Raw genomic sequence first — 20,884 nt, forward strand, 5'->3', positions numbered from 1 at the left:
ACCTGCTTTCTTTTATATAGCTGGGTAATTTAAATATCCTGAACTCTGGAATTCTAAATGTTAAATATCCAGGATGTGTGTGGTCCTATGTACAGTTCAGTAAAGTGTTTCACCCTGTTTCCTTGCCATCTACTGGGCAGCTCCTGGAGGATCACAACAAATTCTGCTAGCCCTTTTGGCCAGACGAACACTTGTATTACAGGTAAAAAAATAAATAAAAATAAAAAAAAAGGTAACAAACAAATAAGAACAAACTGATTTATGCAGTGATTACAAATTATCTCATTGTCAGTTTAAGTAGATGTTATGTATCCCTGGCTAATAAAAAGCCCTGCCTACGTAACGGAGTATATCCTTGAAAATATGTCAACAGCATTAACTATTTCTGCAGTGAAAAAAAAAGAAAAAAAAAAGAAAAAAGAAATAATTGCTTCTTAGCCTGTTTTTTTTTTTTTTAAGCACAACATAATTCCACCTTTTTTTTTTTAAGTTTGTGTTGGTCTTTATACTTTAGACTTAAAGTACAAAGAATGACAGAAATACATACAGGTAGGTCAGTGGGACTCATTTCTCAAGAATATTTTGGTTGTTTTTATAGAAATGCTCATTGTTATAATATATGGTTGAACAGGTGAACGAGAATGTATTGACTCAAAAAGGAAGATTTACATAAAACAGGCTAAGAAGATTGGAAAATACAAAGTGAATTTACTTTGCCATTATACTATATATTACAAAAAGGTTAAATATATAGCTTATTTATACAAGTTCAGCATTCAGTTCATGTAGAATTTTATTAATTTATCACATTTCAAAGTCTTAAGTGCACTGTGTATACCTGAAAAAACTTCTTAAAGTTTAGGCTAATATTCTTATTTTAGGTAATAAAATGAAGACTTTTCAAAAATAATTCCTAAGAGGTTTGCCAAAAAAACGCAAAGCTAGTTGCACAACCGCAGTGAACCAAATACAACACATATTACTCGACTGACGTCGTACAAAGCAGAATAAAAAGTCAGCATTTCTTCTATTAGCATTCGGAGATCATGTGTCACTTTTAGCTTTCAGAAAAGGCTTTCAATAATAACGAAGCTTAGGAATAACTTGTCTACATCTGCTAAGAACCCATGAATGTGCTCCAGTTTGCCAAAACCGTTGTCATCCATTCGGTCTCGTCCTGAAATCCTTCTGCATTTCAGTTGCATTTGAAGAGACACAAGCACTGAAATGAGATCTCCCAACCAGCTCGGAGACTCGCGCTAATTGAAGCTGATAAAAATACGAACTGCGCCCTTCTGACCTGCTGACATTGAACAGGGTGGATTAGTAAGCGTACATTACAAGTGGGTGACGGACTGGAAGGAACGGTGCACCGGTCACAAAGAGTCACGCTCTGGATCGTCACAACTACTACTAAATGTAGTCATGAAGAAAAAAAACAAAAAAAAAACAACCTTCTTTATCTTTGAACAGACTCAAAAAAGTGGAAAACCAGCATTAAAACACACCAGTCACAACTTGGTCTTTACTTGTAGTGTATTATAAAGTCATACACAAAGTCACATGAAATTCAATGGCATAGAGAAAACAGAGGGAAAATAAAAACACCAGAAGGGGATGATACATTTTAAAAACTGTAAAATCAGCGTTACGCTCTACATACTGACACAGAATGACTAACAGTAAAAGATCAACATAACAACAATGGGAAAAAATAACTTCATAGAAATGATCTCAGAACTGTTCATTAATTATTACTAATAATTGGTCGAATGTAAGGCAGATGATCACTGATATGCAGATGAAGTGATCAAACATAACTGAAAGGATTTGGTGCATAATTCACACAAAGTCATCTTATAGATACCTATATTCTGACAGATATATTATACATAGGATGAAATGTTTGCTCTGACAGTATAAAAGTACATTTACAAAAAAAAAAATAATAATAAAAATTCAGTAGCTCAGATATTTTCCCCCAAAACCAGCAGTGATCACTCTAAATATTAGATTTATGACACCAGCTTTGTCTAATGGTCTGACATGATTGTGTAATACAGAACACATTATGAAACCTTTACTGTTCAACATCTGTGTGTCATCACAATCCATCACACTGTGAATAAAGCCTACATAGATATGTCTGCTTCATTTATCACTTATATGTTGTTTTTTCTTTTCTTTTCTTGCTTTACAGCTGAAAATAAAGTGTATGTCTGATTTTGGAAAATAAAATAGGAAAAATAGGAGAAAATGTTTCTTAAAGCATTATAAGTTATATCATACAGCACCGCTGTGAAATACAAGCGGATACAACACGCAAGCTGAATCCAGAGCAGATGGAGGCTCAAGTGTTCGGCTCCAAAACGGTAACAACTCTGATCCAAGTTGACCCTCGACTCTTCTGATCAACGCATGACTACATGGCTCTTCAAATGTTTAACACTAACACTAACACTAAAATGTTTAACACCGTGCTCTCATCTAATATTTCCAGCTAACAATGTGGTTGGCATTCAGGATTGCTCTGTACTGTAAATTAAAGTTCCAACAAGTAACCGAAAGTCACTCAAAAGGAGACGGGGAAAGCAGGTTTTGTGGTTCGAACTGGCATCTTGACTTGAAAGGCGTCGCTGACGATGACTCTCTCGCACCGCAGAGACTCTGAGATGTCCATACATTTGCTGCAGCTGGGTCACAGGCTGCCGATGTTCGGAAAGCTCTTGAGTTTCTCTGGGAAGTCGTCTTTGTAGAGCACTGGATCTGCACGGTGCTCCACCACCTTCAGAGGCATCGTTCCAAAAACCGAAGCAAACTTGTTGATGCACTCGGACCTACAGATGAAGACATACATTTTCTTTTAAGCAATGATTAAAAAATGAAGTGTTCAATCAAACGATAACAACCACCAGTGAGGTTTCTATCCACGGCCTGTTCATGGAAGACAGAAACGATTCAAATCTAAACCGCTACCACACATTTCTAAAACGACCGTACCTCTCCACCATGTGTGTCTGATCCAGAGACAGGCCGTCAATGGCAGTACATTCAGGACACTTGAACTTTTTCCTTGGGGTCACCTACACAGAAACACAGCAAAGTCAAAGCAGGGATATTTGCACACTTTGGTGATTTGTTAGTCGTCTGATGCACTGACAGAAGCTAGGTCTTATTTTATTGGACTGGCTCAGACCAAACAGAACACGCTGAACTTGTGAATGCATGAGTGTGCAGAGGGAAAGTGAGCGATGCAGGGAGGAACGATGGTGCGAGGGGCGATTGGAATGACGAAGTGTCTTCTGGGGAAACCTGTTAGGAGATGCGGCGGGAGGAGGGACCACGTGCGCAGGTGGAGGGAAGTGTGGATCCAAGGATTTGACAGAAGGGTATGCGTAAGCCCTGGTGAGCTTAACTAAACATGCTCAAAGGGGGAGTGCCAGTGAGTGACACGCAGATAAGGGAGGTTAAGGTCGGGCTTAAGCTCAGGGCCCCTGCACCTGGGGGGAGTCTGAGTAAGGAGGAAAAGGTGGGGGGAGAGGCAGTGATGTTGAAGGGTGAGAGCTGATCAGACCCAGAAATGCCTCTCTGCTATTTCAGGATAAAACCTCCTTCTGCAGACTTAAAGCAGCCAGAACAGCCACGGCGAAGAACGAACCTTTATCGGGGCTTTGCCTGTGATGTTTGCCACCAGGAAGTTCATTGCAATATCTTCACAGTTCATATGAGCGTCCACCCAGTTCTTAATGTCTCCGGGCATTTTGTACGTGTACAAATAATTGAAGTACTGAAACACACACACAAAAAAAAAAATCACAAGTTTGGTTACTGAAGAAAGTTTGTGAGAGAGTAAAAGACAGAAAGCGCGATAAAAAAAAACATACATTCCTTGGATTTACAGTTATTTTATGTCTGAAGTGTGTAACCCGTTGGCGGAGGAATAAAATTTCAACAATTTATAATGAAAATGTCAATTTCTGAAAAAAAAAAAAAGGTAAAAAATCAACAACATTTTCACTGGTTTTACAAAGAATAATAAAAGCAAAACCAGCTTTCAATTGGAAAATAAATAAGCAGCGTACTTTTGTAAAATGTATCTCTCCAAAGTGGTTCACATTGTAAAGAAACTCCTCTTATTATTGCTTATTAAAAGTGTCCCAACATAAACTGCAAATAAATATCATACTTCACACATTACTTCATCTACATTAGTGGTTTGTGTTGTGTTTGGCTGGTTCACCGTGAGTTTGTTGTGACTGACAGAGGCTCCAATCATCTTATAACATCTCCTCACCTTCATTGGGTGTGTGTGTGTGTGTGTGTGTGTGTGTGTGTGTGTCTGCCGAAAACAATAACTCTGCACATTAAGCAAACAATTCTTGCATACGTTTATGTGTTTTTCATGGAGACATTTCCTTGTGAAGGAGTTTGCTAAAGTAACAGATAATCATCAGGTTGCTTCAATCTAAAAAACATAACATGCCTTCCTCCACTTACAAAATATACAGAATTATTGCTCTCCAGAGTCAGAAGAGTTGCTTTAGATATTGTTCTGCTGTAAATTTTAGAGCTTCATGTTGAATGTCAAGATTCTGTGATGGAAACGTCTTACCTCTTGGCTAACCTGCTATGAGTGTCTGTGTGGAAGAGAACTAACATCACACGGAGCTGCAGCAGCCAAAATGCAGCAACTATCAAATATCCTGAAGTGTGAAAAAACGTAACAGCAAATTTTTTTTTTTTTTTTTAAGACCTTCCTTTAAGATTATGTAAAATGTTTCCAAATCCTGCAACACTCTGCACTTCATAAAGAAAGCTAACAATTCTGTCTGTTTTTCACATCGCAGAAATCACAGCTCATAATTCAAAACGTAAAGGCACGTGACTCTCGTGGAAAGCACCTGAGTGAGGCCTATGTGTTTTCACTTAAAGCCTAAGCAGCTGATCGTTTTAACCAGCTACCTTGTGGTAAAAGGCAGCGCCGGTCAGAACCATGGAAACCTCATTGGTCCACTCCGACTCGTACTTCCACTTTCCCATCTCGTGGTCCCAGAGGTGCAGCCGGCCCGGGTAGCCCACCAGCCTGTCGGGGAACTCCCTCCACACCTGGTGGAAACAGCAGGATCGGAGACAGATTGTCTGACAGGTTCGGCTCAAGTGAAGCACTTCAGTTAACACATGAATGATCCAGACTCTAAAAGAGTTTAAAAGCTCAGGATGAACAGTTTAGCCTCAATCTTCCATATGTCAATGTCGGCTTTTTCATCTCGGAGCCAAAAATCACAATTGCAGTTAGAGATGGAAAGCTTAGAAGAACACATGCTAAAAGAGAGAAAAGGTCTTTTATGACTGACTAAATATCCCAACAGCAGCAGAAAATCTGATCCTGTTACCAAAAGCAGGGCGAGTTGTCACCAATTTTGCCTGCAATTTTACGTAATTACCCTTAAACTGAGCACAATTTGATCAAATAGGATCTAAATGCATTCAGGTGAACGTGCAGCAGGCAATGGAGCTGGGCAGGTATGTGGATATGGAAAGCATCAGCTGCAGACCTGTCATCTTTCTCTCGACATCAAACACATTTAGCAACCCGTCAAATCTCCAAATAGAGGAGAACGAGACTGTAATATTTCAGAGAGACTTTAAAGTCCGGGGTCAACTTGAAGAGAATTCCTGTAAAGTCTGCCATTGGATGACGGGAATGCATGAAGGTTTAAAAAGAAAAGCAGTACGTTACTAACCTCATAGCCAAACTGCAGTTCATCAGAGGTTAGCATGATGATGTCATCATCAATCGCCAGCACTGCTTCTGTTTCAATCTCGTCATACGGGAAGAAGCGGTTGCTCAGTTTGTTTTCCTTGGTTCGCACCACTTTCAGAGGGACGCCGACCTTTGGCCAAAGAGACTCTAAAATAAATAAATGTACAAAAATGGAAGCGTTATCCTGTGCTAAAAAAGATGGTAGTTTAAATGCACACACTTAATGTTTTTATCTCAAAGCACCTTGGATGTAGTAGTTATATTTATTTCCTTGTCACTTAACAAAAAAAGTTATTTTAAAAAATATTACAGTGTAAAAAAAGAAAAAAAAAAACAGCTAACAGGTGCTTGTATGCACTTTACAAACTATAAATCTGTAAATATCAGTTTCTGGAACAGGGCGTAAAAATATGGTGCTGTTTATCACAGACAGATTACTGGCAGTGGAAAGACGTGATCTCAAAAAGTTCAACTCGTTTCACTAGACTCGCATTGTTGCGCAAACCTCAAGCATATGCAAATCTAACCACACTACAATCCCTCGCGGGGGCAGAACACCAGCGGGGGGTTTTCCCACGCGTTTTTTTGGGGCACAATTTCAAAGATCTTGGGCAGTGTCCACGGCACGGACCGCCACACAGACAGATCACGCAGAATGTGTCCCCTCATTAATGGAGTGACTGGAGCCTGGCAGCTCATAAGAGAAGCCACAGGTCCGTCTAACCACGTCTGAGGTCTGCTGTCAGAAACTATTGTCAGGAGAGCTAAAACGTTAAATGCCCGAGGTTTCTCCTTTCACTTCTCCCCTTGTTGCTGTGAGTCCTTCTTTCATTTCCAAGGCTGGAATGAGACAGGAAGACTGAGGGAATTGTGGGCTATCATGTGATTTTTAAACATTTCAGCTGAAAAACCCGTGTTTTAAAACGCCAACAAACCAGAACTGCATGTTCTGTGGATTTGGTTTTGATTTTCATGTGTGTCTTCTGCAATTACTGCAGCCATGCAAGTTAATCTCAGCAGCTGCGCAGATGTAAAGGACACAGAAACAAGTAGAGACAAGTTGACAAGAAGAATCTCGTTTAAATATGTGTAAAAATATGATCTTAAGAAAAAGGGGGGCATGGGGGGGTAACAAAACGGGAACTTGTAAACACATCAGATCAGGGCTTGTTGTAAACAATGAAGAAGTTTGTGCCCCATGGGTGTGACCTGTCAACGGCCTCGTTTTAATTCTGAAAGGACACAAAGTTCCAGCCAGGCGCCGGTAATGCCTCCAATAAAAAAAGGCAACTCAGCCACAAGGGAACACTTCAAAGTTGTCTTTGTACTGACGCACTTTCTGTACAGCAGGACAGATTTCATTTGTGGTTTATTAAGTCTGTCTGAATGTAATAAGAGGTAATATTCTGCTTTTTGGGGCATTCGGCTGAACTTTAGCTTTAATTTTTGGCAAAATATCAGAGCATGCAGTGAGATAAACAACAACTTGTAAAGTTCACAACAATAAAAACATTAATGGGACAGACTAAACGTTGCGCAGGATATGACGTTTTGAGGAGCTACTCTTTTTTTTTTGTCTAGATCTTTTCTATGTTTTATATCCAACAGGTGTTTAAGTTGCTTTTATTGAACCTCTAACAAACTCACTTTGAGACGAGATCTCTGTCCAAAAGGTAAAGAAGCCATTATCACATAACCATACTTCAACAAATACCCACCAGCCCGAGTGGTTTGATAAGCAATCCAATGCACTCACCTTCAGGAGGACTCTTGTTCTGATTATTCCAAACGATCAACAATTTAGCCAAACTCGGCACCTTGGAAATCTCCGTGATGACCCGGAAAAGACTCTCGATGCGATCGTAGGTCAGCACGACTGCTGTGAACCCCGGAGCTCTTGGTGGGATAAGTGGAAGGAAAAGTGGGCTGTTTACACTGGACCACTTCTGCACAAGAAAGGAAACAAAGAAAGACACGAGCTCCTTTTCTGTTCAACCACTGTTTTTACTGTCATTAAGAGGCACTTTCTTCCCTAATGTTTGTTTTTTGTTCTAATCAGATTATTTATACTTGTAATTAACGTCACTGTGAACTCTAGGGGTATGACAGCGTACATATTTTAATCAGAAAAATGTGGCTATAGGGCCTTTTTAGGTTTCACATAAACGTAATAAAAGAGCATAGGGAACACTGGTCACTATTCATCAACTCAAACAATCCAGCATTCCAGATAGAAAAGGAGTCACTTGCTATGGGACTTCTTATTTTTTATTTTTATTTTTTATCTGTCACCAAAAACATTGTGCCCACTCCACCCTGCGATGATTTAAAGCCGTTCTCAACAGTCTGCTCCCATTTATAGCTGGGAAATGTGGTTAGGTGACACTAATAAATATCCACCAGCAGGAAATCCCTTGTAGGTGTTGGCTTGACTGGGAGTCGTTATTTGAATATGTCGTAAGAGTCAGCTGGTCAACAAAAGGGATCAGAACTACAATTTTATTTATTTTTTAAAGATTTTCTATCAAGCCCTGCATTATATAGAAACATTTTTTTTTTTTAAAAGAAGAAAAAAAGGCCAATAAGAGGGGAAACCCTGGATTTTTAAAATCATTTATCTGGAGAACTACTGACGTCCAAGTACTAAACTTACAGGAGAAATTGAACTGATAAATATGTGGGAATAAACTGCACGTTTATGGGTATAAAAATGTAAGCTGGTCTAGATGAAAATGGCAACGAATGGATTAACCATGGCTAAAATTGTCATTTGGCTAACGTGCAAAAGCCCCCAGCTCCAAACAATCTATTTTTCAGAAATAAGGTGCGTAGCTGGATCTAAGCAAAGCTAATTATTCACCTTAAACAAAGAAACAAAAAATATCAAGTGCCAAACTATTCAGTCACAGCCAACACCACAGGAGTCTTCATGGTAGTAGACATGCTAACGTACTCCATTGTCAAAATAGTGGTTTCAAACAAATGCTAAAAGTAATTGACCCAAATGATGAAGTTTCCTCTCGTCAGGATTTAGCCAGCTAATTAGAGCAGTTTTATACAAGTAATAATCTTAATACAAGCTGTGAGTCCTGCTAACATGAAACTGGAAGCCACCATGTGGATTTAAGGAGAGTTAGGGGTTTGTTTCTTTTCTAGCACGCTGAGCTTCACATCAATAGATTTTTTTACTGTAAATCAGGCTTTTCCACAGGCCCAATGTATAATGTGAAGCTGCTAATGTGATGAATGAAAGAATTTTAATTGCACTTAAAGAGTATTTTATTTCAGTCTATGAGCCACATCTATTTAACAGAAACTGGTTTTAGCTTGTAAGAAATTTCTCTTCTCTTTGCTTTATGGTTTTTCACTGTTATTTATTGTTTTTTCTTTCTTTCTTTCTTTTTTACCCACTAATATTTGCCGCCAGTTCACACCAGAAACGGAAGGAAAGATGCTTAATTTAAAAGGCAGAGCAAAACATCTGGGTACAAAGCAAAATCAGGAGGGAGCTTGAAAACAAGTCGCTTATTTATGTGTACCTTTTTCTTACATTGTCATTTCAACAAAGTACATGACTTTGTTGAAATGAGAGCGAGCGAGATAGAGAGATGGGGAATGGTTGGAAGTAAGAGAAACACAGTAAAAGAGCAGGAGTTTATCAGGCTGCGACTTGCAGCCATCAGTATGAAGCTCGTTTTTTCTTTTCTTTATTGCTGCCCTTTAAATTTGGCCAGTAAATCCTGAAAGTCACACTGACTCCAGGTTAGATCAAATAACACAGTAAAAAAAAAAAAAAAAAGGGACGCAATAGGAGTTTTCTGATGCCAATAGAAAAAAGCCATTTACGTTGGACAATATGTCAAACCGTAGTTGCTGAGAAGAAGTTTTTACATGTCGAGGTTGTTTTCTTAAATGGACGTACAAAAATAAGACTTGTACCTTTCTTTTTCAGGAATCAATCAAAACAATGCAAGAAAACATGAGGAAAATCAGGATCTACTTCTAGACCCTGCAAAAAAGATTTAAGAATATTTTCACCATTTTGTGACAATCTTTTAGCAAAACTATAAAAAAAAATAAATAAATAAAAACACACAAAAAAAACAAAAAAACACTGTGGGTGTCTTGAAGTTCAAATGAGCCCTGTTTCATCTCTGGTCCCACTTGGCCATAGAGTGATTATGTGGCTCCTTTCGCAACATTAACACAAGTCTGTCAACACAGACGGAGTCGCTCACTTTTACACAACATAAGTCACTTTGCCACTAATAAAAATCCACTTTATTGGCAAGTGGAAACTTTCCTGTGGTCGTTGTCACATTGTCATACAAAAAGACGGGAGGAATAATTAAAGCACACATATACAGATGCATAAAAGTAGAGTAGGACAGGCTGAGAGCACTTAAGTCATTTGTCAAACAGAATAAATTAGATGAAAAGAAAACCACAGCTCAATAAGTCACCAAGGAGTCCGTGGTATGTTTTTTTTAACACTTTAAAAGTGCCTCAGAAGAGGATTTTGATTTGCTTAAACTGCTGAAGTGGTTCTTCTCTCATCCTAGAAACCTTCAAAGGTAAAGAAATTTGAAACAAGATAGAATGGAGTGTGACTAAACCTGAAAATTATGTTTGCCTGAAAATATTAAACTTAAAAAGCTTATATGTTTTTTTTTTATAAAGTGGATTTTCAGCAAGCGTAAAGTTAATTAAATATTTTGCTTGATTTAAACCTATCGCAATTATATTTTAAGGACAGTAACATACAAGAGAATAAACAACCAAATGTTCTTGGATTGAGGTACTAATTTTGAATCACACATAAAAGGAACAAATTACAATATTATCCTTGTTTATGCATGAAGGAATGTAAGCCTACCATGGTCGAATCATTTTTAGACTGCAAACAGGGGGCGCTCTTAGCTTTGAAGAAATTGATCAGCTGATCACTATTTATGGCAAATCAAGGAAAAAATGCAGATCTCTGACTGACCTTTTTTTTTTTTTTGCATTTCCACTTTTTACACATAATGCATTTAACAGTAAACAGTCTTTAAAATGTGAACACCTTCAAGATAGAGATCAAATCACTGGCCCTGGCAAATAAAAAGCAAATCTTAGACATTAAGGTAATTTTTTCATTTTGCATATCTTTCCCCTGATCTGAGAAAGTCGCAAACAAACGGCGGCTTGTCTCATATTTTCAAAATTCCACACTCCAAAAGCACCACCAGTCCTGGGCAATGTGCTTTTAATTACCAACAGAAAGACTTGAGGAGGAGAGGCGGAAAAACGTCTGCCTGATTTATATAGTGCTGTATGCAAGTTCTTCTCACCGTCCATTCACCGAATCCATCAAGAAAACACTTCATCTCCCATCTTGGGGAGGAATGGCCAAAGGTCTGTACGTCGGTCTAATTAACCTCCTCTGTCTCTGGAAAAACTTTGTGGCCACGGGACGACTCAGACAGATTGGACTAGAGGCCAGCGTGCTCTGACAGAACATGTAAATAGGAAAAGTCAAGTGTAGCTGCTGAATACAAACTACCTGCTGGTCTGCAGTCGTGTAACCTAAAAAAAAAAAAACACCACTAGTTCCCCCCACAGATGTCCTCTAAAAATCAAAGCACTGACTGAATCTATGTCACTTCTATTATAGTAATTGCAAACATTTAACTAATTCAAGGACATTACTTTATGTATCCACAAACATGCTGACTTGCACACTCCTCTATCCCACAGACAGCTTGGAGGAGTCTCCAGATTAAACCAGGCTGATTAACAACTCCTGAGAGATGGTCCACCAGCCAACATGTCTGCTGCCACAACCAAAGCAAAGCTGAACACACACACCAAAACCATTCTTCCAGAATACTCTCTATAAACACAGTGACTAAGACGTACAGGAACTTATTTTTCACCACAGACGAGGCATCCGCCTATTGCAGAACTGCTGACACAAACTGGCTGCCTCAGAGCTCTCTGGTTGTGCACCGAACCCTGGGGCACACTGCATGTGTGGTGCTTTCCAAAGAGACACAGCATCTACTGTCACTTCACTGCAGGCTGTGACTTACAGCACACAGGAGAGAGGGGAAAGTTCATGTGGCACCGACTGACAAAGGCTTCGATCTTGATGAAGTGTCATTCAGATGTCTGCCATAAAAAAACACTTCTAAGAACAGAAATGAAAGGTTGAGCATAGCTGAATACAAGACTGTATCTGGATCACAGAAGACGACAAAAGTCAAGTTCAAGGTTAGAAAACAACTAAGCTGCAAACACACACACACACACACACACACACACACACATACATACCACAACAGGTGGATTGTTCCATTGCTCATAAGTACGTGCAGCATATGGGTAAATGCGGTCGTTGATGATCTGGAGCGTGGTCAAGCCGATAGCTTTCACGGAACTGAAGTAGGCCTCCCAGAACCAACGGGCCTAAAAACATAAGGAAGAGAATTAGAAAATACATCAACAGAAACAGAAATGAGAAAGCATAATAAACATATGTGCTAGCATTAGCATTGATCTGCACAAAAGGCTCCGCAGGAGGTTTTTGAAACAGGAACATGAGCAGAATTCGCCAGCCAGTTGTGGGTGCGGACAGTTCTATAGAGGCAAATGGAAGAAAAAATAAAATACACACTCTAGGAATTATATGAGCTCATTACTCACACTCCACCTGGTGACTCCTAAACAAACAAATTCCAGAACGGTTTTGCCCAAATTCCAGCATTATCAAAACATCCTCAAAAAAGGAAGAAACACCCAAAACATTCCTGGCAGCTACAATCACATTTTTCAAAATAGGATTTTATGAATATACAACTATATTATCTGCTATATCTTGAGGCAGAACTTTATTTTTTTTAAAACAAAAAAAAGGGTCATAACATAAAATATCAACGTTAATATAAGGCAAAACATGCCCAAGTATTGCAACATTTATTTCACACGTGGGCGTGCTTCTATTATTTGTTAAATATAATGTTTTCATTCTGTCATCTCACCATTTGGTACAGTTCCTGCAGAAGATAGCACCAGTGTGATGTCATTACTGCAAAATTTGGAGATTCCTCCTGCACCACATGTCTGCAGAATATTTGACACCCCTCTGCAGCCTCTCGTCCTTCAACAGCTCTTTTGAAGCTCTATGAAATCTCTCTCGTCTGTCTCTGTTTTCTTTCAGCAGATCACCGTTTGGATAACGGTCTTTCTGATGAGTGAACTCTTAACCAATGTCTTAATGTTATCACATAGGGTGCTGGGTTCCTCACTCCCAATTCAATACACATTTCGCTGCAGCCAAGCTGACGGCCTCTGGAATGATATTTGAGAGCTGGAGCGGTGTGCTAACGAGCATTTATTTAAGCTTTATATAAACTCTGGGGGTCAGATTCGAGGTGGGGGGAAAAAAAACAACAACACACACACACAAGGGAAGTTTATAAAGCTTTGAACCACAATTGAACAATGGGATTAGGTTAGAAAATAAATATTTCATCATCGCACAGACGGCAGACAGCTAGAGAATAATAATATTTCTTCCTCCTAATGCAATCCATGCACATGTCTTTAGCTAATGAGTCTCCCCTTTGTAAACATTCGAACAGGACCTAAATCACAAAGTTCTGTGCAAGGAACGAGCTGCACAAAAGCACTAAAACAGAGCTGAGTTTTACAGCACGGGCTGAAGTGTATCTAGAAAGACTTTTTAATCTCAGGGGCCTATAAATCAACCCGTGATGAAAGTTCCTTTTCCGACCGGGAGGAGGTAGAAAGAAAACCGTACTGGCTCCGGGGCCCCCATCGCAATGCTCCGCCCCCTTTCCCAGTGTCAGCAGGAATTTTTATTAGCAAAGAAGGACAGACATCATGGTAGCAGTGGATAAACACCATCACCTAATCTTCCTATGACTGCTTTTAACCTATAATTGAATGAAATGCATTTTTTCCACCCAAAATAAAATGTATAGAAATGCACCAAGAACAAATATAAAAGAAAATCCAACTAGACACACTAAAAAAAAAAAAAAAATTAAACTTTTGGCAAATAATATACAAAAGGTCGACCAATTACCTGATGAATTGAAAAAAAAAATGTCAATGGGCAACGGGTTATTCAAGTTCAAAACCCTTAACCGTCAAACCCAAATACTTACATGTAAGTGACCAGGTCTAAAAGGACACCGGTGTCATCCAGACAGTTAAAGGGGTTAAGGAGGTTTAACTGCTCTCATTTTTGATGCCTGTGATCTTTAAATATAGCAACTGTTCAAGATAAAATAGAAAATATACGGCAACATACATAGAGAAACTGCAGAATGTCATTGTCAAAATGCCTGACAGATATTTACGCCTCATGCTTGCGAGTAGCAGCTGGCAAACTGTCAGCAGAGTCTGACCAAAACTTCCAGTTCAAACAAATCTTTGAGCTTCTTCTTGGAATTTGATTTTTTCAGCAGATATATTAGCAATTTACCTTCAACTGTGTTCTCTAGTTGTAACAATACTGCATTATATGCAGATTAAATGTAGATTTTATCTACATTGTCTAAAGTAAACAAACTACCAGAGTACTGCAATGTACATAATTTTAAACTTCCTTACAAATGATCATTTGCATTCACGACAAAAAAAAAGGATCAATTTGCACAAACACATCTACCCGGTACTCGTAATTTATCAAAAAAGAATCAATCTTGATGGCTAAAATTAACAACTCTGAGGTCTCCCAGGATTACAATTAAAGTAGGAATTGGTATGTCACATTAGAGCCCATCGTTTCTGTAATTATTGAATTTTCGGCAGGGAGAGGAAGAATCAAGGGAAGAAAAATGCTTGGCTTGCTTCAGATCTCATACGTAATTTGAGAAACAAGTTTTGATAATATCTAAATTTGTGTTCATGAGAAAAGACAGTCATGTAGTGGGTCTAGTTTTCAAAGATCCAAATTAAAGTCAACAGTGAAGTTAAGTGACTAAAGTGCAACTAGTTTGATACTTTATTTTTGATGCATTTTAAAGGAAGTCGGTGATGTTAATGACCAGAGGGGGAAGAAAGCCGTGACAGGACACAACTAAAGATTGAAAAAGGAAATGTGCCCAGAAGATTGAAAAAGCAAATACAAAGTATCCTAGGCACAGTCTGTAATTCCTGTCTATCTTCACTACGGCGATGCTTTTATTTATCACCAGAAAGAGTTTAGCTGGGATAATCTAGTAAATTATCTGGGATAATAAGTACTGTACTCTTTTGTGTCTATGGCTCAAATAATAATCTGGGATGATGGCTTTACTTGAGCACTATCTAAATTGTTCAGAATGGACATATATTTTTGTCTTCCAAATAAATTATCTAAATGAGTTACATCATCTCAAAATGTATGTATATTAAATATTTGAACAAAATGCAAAAATTATGGTCTATCAAAAAATTTAAAAATAAACCAAACAAAATCTTAGAAAGAGAAAATTAACAAGAAAAATATTTTAAATTACATGTCCTATTAACATTTTAGCTTATTCATTTTTAATCTTACTGCATGTTCAAACAGCCACCAAAAACATGGACTCTTTAGCCCTCTGCTGGCAAAACTCATGAACTACATTAGTTCTTCTACATTTAAAATCTTTTTACCTAGCCGCTCGGAGCTTAAGTGTTTGATTTTCATAATGTTTTCTACCAAGTTAAAAGTTTGGCCAATGTGACTGTAATTATGTTCATAACCTTTAAGAGCAGCTGCAGGAGTTTAAGTCACACTTAATCAAAACCTTGACCAGTCCCAAACTGAGCAGATTTAGTCAAAACTGGCTTTGCCATGTTTTAAAAAGGCTATCAATGGGCTTATTTCTGAAACAATTAATCATGATGAATCGATTGGTGAAATAATTGTTCAACTAATTTAATAATAGATTAACTGTTAGCTGCAGAATACAGCCTAAAAAAATACATTTTGAGGTAATTAAGCCAAGACTATACAAAACATATACACTTTTTTATTATTAATAAGTTAATCCAAAAATAATCAGCAGATTACACCTACACTGTATTTATTGATTTTCACATATTGATATTCGAACCATTTTGGTTATCTGCAGATGATCAAGCACACACTAACGTAATGCTAAATTATTGGATTTTAGCAAAAGAAAAAATATATATCTTATTTAAAAATTAACCCGAATTGCTTATTTGCATTTTTTTTATGTATTTCTAATAATGTACAAAAACGCTTAATAGGTTAAATGAAAAATCGGAAGAATGTGCCATTTAAAAAAAATCTCAGACATTAGTGTAGTGAGCCAATCTTTTCGAATACAAAAACCCATACTATAAGTGTTTTAAACAAATTCTACACAAGTTATTTTGACTATTTTTAAAGATTTTGATTAACAAAGCCATTCACTTTGATCAGTTAGGAAAAATTTAAAAGATAAATTTGCTTAAACAGTGTTTTTCTATAATGTGAAGACACGCTGGTGCATTACTGCTTGTTTTAGTGGTTGACATAGCTGTGAGTTATCCACAGCAGTTTACCCCCAGCAAATACTTCAACCTTAAGAGCAAGCCATGTGTTTGAGATATTATGGTGTAATCCAAGCCCATCTCTGAGTTTCTGGCCTAAAATGTCTGTTTGGCCAGTATAATTGGTAAATGGACAAGAGTTGATACAAGACAATGAGGAGCAGCTGAAGTAGTGCACTACTCTCACTGCCGCTTTCAGCGCTGTTTATTGTGGCTTAGGGCAGATATCAAATGAAAAGAGAGCGAGTCTCAGTCCCTGATTCTCACTCGGGCTAAAATAAACTGTTAAATCTTCTATGAGCCTTTTAAAATCCAGAGTGAGTAAGAGAGGATATTCGAACTTATAAAAAGAGAAGATTGAATCCAAAATCCTGTCTTTTGTGAGTCTCATAAAATTTGTTTTGGCTTCCAGAAGTAGAACTTGTGAAGAAGCTTGAATTGTTAAAACACAGGCACCTCTATTAACATGATTATTAACTTCCCAATGTAGTGACAACACCCATTTCTACTTAGTCAATTAAATTTATAACACTTTAAAAAAAAAACACTAAATGCGAGTTGTTTTAATTACTCTACAAAGTGGATTTTACCTGTCTCTGCATTTCCTCGACCTGTCTATGAGGAATGCTCTTTAGGATGGTGTACATCTCTGACAATTTTTCTTCTGGAATAACCACAGAGGCTCTGCGCAGGAAGGACAAAATAAAAAGGTGAAATTATAAATATGTAAACACTACACCTGTTCATCCCTCAAACCCCCTAAACACATTAAGATTCATGCGGACCTCTTCCAGTCAAGCACTTCAGAGAATGGAAGAATGTAGGAGTCGGCCAGGACGACAGGGACACAGCCAGCCTGCAGCACGTCACTGAGGGCAGCTTGACCCAAACGTGCCCCTCGCAAAACCACACAGAAAGACGACTCCTGTGGAGACAAACCAAATGTGAGAGAAGGCGTTTATGTCTTGACAAAGAGCCAGAGCTGGTTCTACAGACAAGTTTTTACATTTCAATGGTAGTGCTCACAGTCTGTTACCAAATTTTTAATCTGGTCTATTTTGGCCAAAAAGATACGGAAGTAAAATGCATTATTTCTAATAAACTGGGATTCATCTTTCAACCATGCACTTTCCAAAGTCCAATACGTTTTAAAGAACAAAGTGGATTAGATGAATTAATTTCACTAAAGGGAAATAAATTGCCTGTTTGAGAATGTTATGCATGCAGCTCTAGTATCTGACTGGTTAAAAAAACAAAAACTACAAAGCTCACCTTAGCTGAGCCACACGACTGGTAATTTTACATGATTCTATAGTACGGTGAGTGCAGCTTTGAGTTGTTTCAGTAATAAAGCATAGTGTAAAATAAACTAGCAATTTATTGGATACTGTTTGATAAATAGTCGTGGGAAAAGTAAAACGATGCCCCCATTCTTTTTGTTTTAATTGTATTTCCATGTATAGAGTTTTTGGGTTATAGACTGCTCAGTTTTTCACAGCTTGGAAAAAGGGACACATCATTATTGATATGCTAGAACCCAGAACTCACAACATGTGTACTTTTGTTGCAATCATGCCAGGAAATATGATTTAGCATAATTAATGTAAAATACTAATAAATACTAATAAAAAAATTCCAGTCAATGTGAAGTTAAAGTTTAACCCCAAATATCTTAATAATAAGGTGCATTGCAACAAAGTCTTTCAAAAGAATCATTTGTTAAAAACTCAAAGAGGAAAAGGATTGTGTCTCCCACCTGCAGGATCTGTGGGTAGTCATACACTTGCCCTTTGTAACACCGCTTCCGTGCGGAGGCAGCTCCCTGAGAAAGGTTGCTACATTTGTCAAGCAGGAGCAGCGCTTCTCCGTTTTCTTCCTTCAAACGCTCCAGTTCAGCACGATACTCTCTGTGAATCGCTGTCTGAGAGGACAGAATGAAGTAGCGCCTCGGCCTGAGTAAAGAGACCAGAAATGCAGAAGATGTTAATGTTCGGCTGACATTTAGTCAGCTGGTTATCCTAAATAATTATTTAAATCAAATCTGTCTAAAGGAAATGTAAAACCAAACCACAGTGACATGACATGGAAGCTAACCACAAAACCTTGTTTGTAGAGGCGTTATTTAGTTAGGATTTAACACCAGAGAAGTTGGTATTTGACATCTGCTCACCCAGGCTGTCGTTCAGGCAGCACTACATCTGCAGAAAGAGGACTGTAAACCGGGATGCTGACATCATAACCTTGCCTATAGGTCCATGTGGAGAAACCACCTCCTGCCAAAAGGGCTCTGAAACAATTAATTAGGACAATAAATCAGTTTCACCCTCCCCCGAAAAAAAAAGGTTCTCCGGCAGAAACAGAGAAAAACAGAAATAGAAAACTAGCTCACCTTCTTCTTTTTTATGTCAAAACATTTGCAACGGGACAACTTTTCTGAGGGGAAAGAACTATTTAAAATTAAACTCGAGCTTAATGACTTTATCTGATTTAAGTGATTTTGCAACAGCTGATAAGAACAGTACCAAGGTAAAGTGTATTATAAGGGGAAAGTGAATAATATGGTTCTGACAGGGATAGAAGCCAAAGGATTGAAGCTGGGTAAAGTTTGAAATTTCTCCTAACTAAATGCAGTCGAATATAAAGTTCATAATGCTAATAACTTCACCCCAAAACAGTTATTTTAGCCGACAAGATATATTCTGACAAGTTTTTCCATGAAATATTGGCTGAAAAATAAAAGATTTTGATTGAAGTATCCTTATAGGCATTTCAAAATGTACTTTAACTACCTGTCTCGAGGGACATCCAGAGCTGTGTTGTAGTCAGGGGGACCTCCAGGTAACATGTTGAAAAGCAAATGATTCATCCCTTTGTCCCATCTACCAAAATAGAAATAAGATGAGTTCAGGGAGAATAAAAATGCTTAACCTATATAAATTAAAAACAAAACACAAACAAATACTGTGAAGTGTGGCTTTAAGTTCTTGAGTAATTATCAATTTAATAAGAGTTGAAGTTATTGATGTTGCTGCCAATTTTGGATGACAAGACCTGGACAAAAAGCAACAAAAACATTGTAAAAATATTTTAATACATAATGTACTTCTGACAATCTTTTAAAAATATATTTTCTGTCTCTACATATAGAGAAAAATATTGGTCCCACAAAGGACTAACACTAATAAATAGCTGAGTGTGCTGTAATTGTTAACCTGGGTAGCATTGCCAGGGCCTGTGCAGTCTCTCTGATACGAAGGGAGTTCTGATTGAGCACATCAATAGATGGAATGAACAGACAGGCTCTGGTAACATCATCCGTGTAAAAGTCACTGTCTGAGATTGCACTGAGCAGATCGTTGTATTCTCGTGACAGTCCAGTGCTGCTGATGGGAACTCCAAATTCATCCACAAACCTCTGAAGAGCATAGATGTAGACCTGCAAACAACATTTAAATCAGTTTTGAATCAAAACTGAACACAAAATAAATACTGAATCTAAAAGATCTGACAATTTCAGCTACCTTGATTTTGTTCTTTGGATTGTAGCCACATCTATATACATCAAAACAGGTATGCATCCGACAGCTTAGGTCCCCCCTCTCAGGTATGGGGCTGGATGCAGGTAGTCGGATAAGAGGAGCGTCATGCACGCTCCCCTTTTCAAGTGTCCATTCGGCTGAGGACTCAATAGAATGAGGCCAAAACTGGAACATCCCCGTGGCAATCAGTCCGAGCAGCACAACGGAGAAGAGGGCGATGTAGTAGATGCGATGCTTGGTTTTCATTCGCGGGATTAGAGCAGGGCCCCGAGAGCTGTACTTCCCCGAGGCATACATGACTGATGCCCCTCCGTCAGACCAGCAGCTGTAATAAGGAACTTCTGCTTAGAAACTTAATGTTTTGACAGCATAATAAACAATCTGTTCCGATAGAAGCGGTATGGATCTGTTGCTAATACTGGATCAACTGCATACCTTTGCTCAATATGCAAACACCAGAAGACACGTTCAGCAAGATGCCAACAAATTAGCAGTTGTTTAGAGTAATTACATAATTAATAACTCAATAAAGTGACTTAGAACCAATGATAAATTTTGACGCTGACATTTTAGAACACTATTTTGGCTAACAGCAGCTAGCGGTCTGCTAAATCAGCTGTTTAGGTCAACAACAAATATGGGGGGGGGAATGAAAGGAAATTAATAATTGTTTTATCCTTCGATATGAAAGCTATTCACATACCAGGACGGTGAAAAGAAGAGTCTATTCAGTCCTCATCCATCGCCGCAGTGAGAGTACAAGGTACAATAACAAAAAAGGTGTTAATGCTAACCTAGCTGCAAGCTAACTTTAGCCTTTCCGGGATTTGAGGGAAGTTCTTCTTCTTTGCTTCCGATAACTCAAAAGTTAAGGAGAGCACCTCCCTCTGGTCGGTAAGCAGACAAATGTACTTAACTGATATTAAAACCTAAAATGATGAAAATATATGCACACATTAAATAATATAACTGTGAATAATACCCAATATTATCAAAGGTTGAATGCGAAATGTTAAACTAATTAAACATTAAACTGATTTAA

General features: G+C 38.1%; 1 protein-coding gene across 1 annotated transcript; it reads right to left on the reverse strand.

Annotated features, from left to right (window-relative positions):
• Positions 1 to 1,518: 1,518 nt before the first annotated feature.
• ext2 (exostosin glycosyltransferase 2) lies at positions 1,519 to 20,692 on the reverse strand. Its single transcript, XM_044100153.1, has 15 exons — positions 20,546 to 20,692; positions 19,825 to 20,167; positions 19,516 to 19,739; positions 19,093 to 19,182; positions 18,474 to 18,590; positions 18,060 to 18,255; positions 17,089 to 17,228; positions 16,894 to 16,987; positions 12,083 to 12,214; positions 7,521 to 7,710; positions 5,745 to 5,911; positions 4,963 to 5,106; positions 3,659 to 3,787; positions 3,001 to 3,083; positions 1,519 to 2,837 (listed from the first exon to the last, which is right to left on the reverse strand). Exons 2-15 carry the CDS (start codon positions 20,137 to 20,139, stop codon positions 2,699 to 2,701), a joined length of 2,160 nt encoding a protein of 719 aa, XP_043956088.1. The 5' UTR covers positions 20,140 to 20,167; positions 20,546 to 20,692; the 3' UTR covers positions 1,519 to 2,698.
• Between the last annotated feature and the right edge of the window lie 192 nt (positions 20,693 to 20,884).

Source organism: Gambusia affinis, linkage group LG02 (genome assembly GCF_019740435.1).
Source record: "Gambusia affinis linkage group LG02, SWU_Gaff_1.0, whole genome shotgun sequence".
NCBI classification, from domain to species: domain Eukaryota; kingdom Metazoa; phylum Chordata; class Actinopteri; order Cyprinodontiformes; family Poeciliidae; genus Gambusia; species Gambusia affinis.

Coding starts and splice junctions, on each gene's coding strand:
- ext2 (XM_044100153.1), bottom strand. CDS start 20,139: ATGTATGCCTCGGGGAAGTACAGCTCTCGGGGCCCTGCTCTAATCCCG. Junction 12,215..16,893: donor TCGAGGAAATGCAGAGACAG/GTAAAATCCACT, acceptor TTATGTTTTTAG/GCCCGTTGGTTCTGGGAGGC. Junction 5,107..5,744: donor AACTGCAGTTTGGCTATGAG/GTTAGTAACGTA, acceptor TGTTTCCACCAG/GTGTGGAGGGAGTTCCCCGA.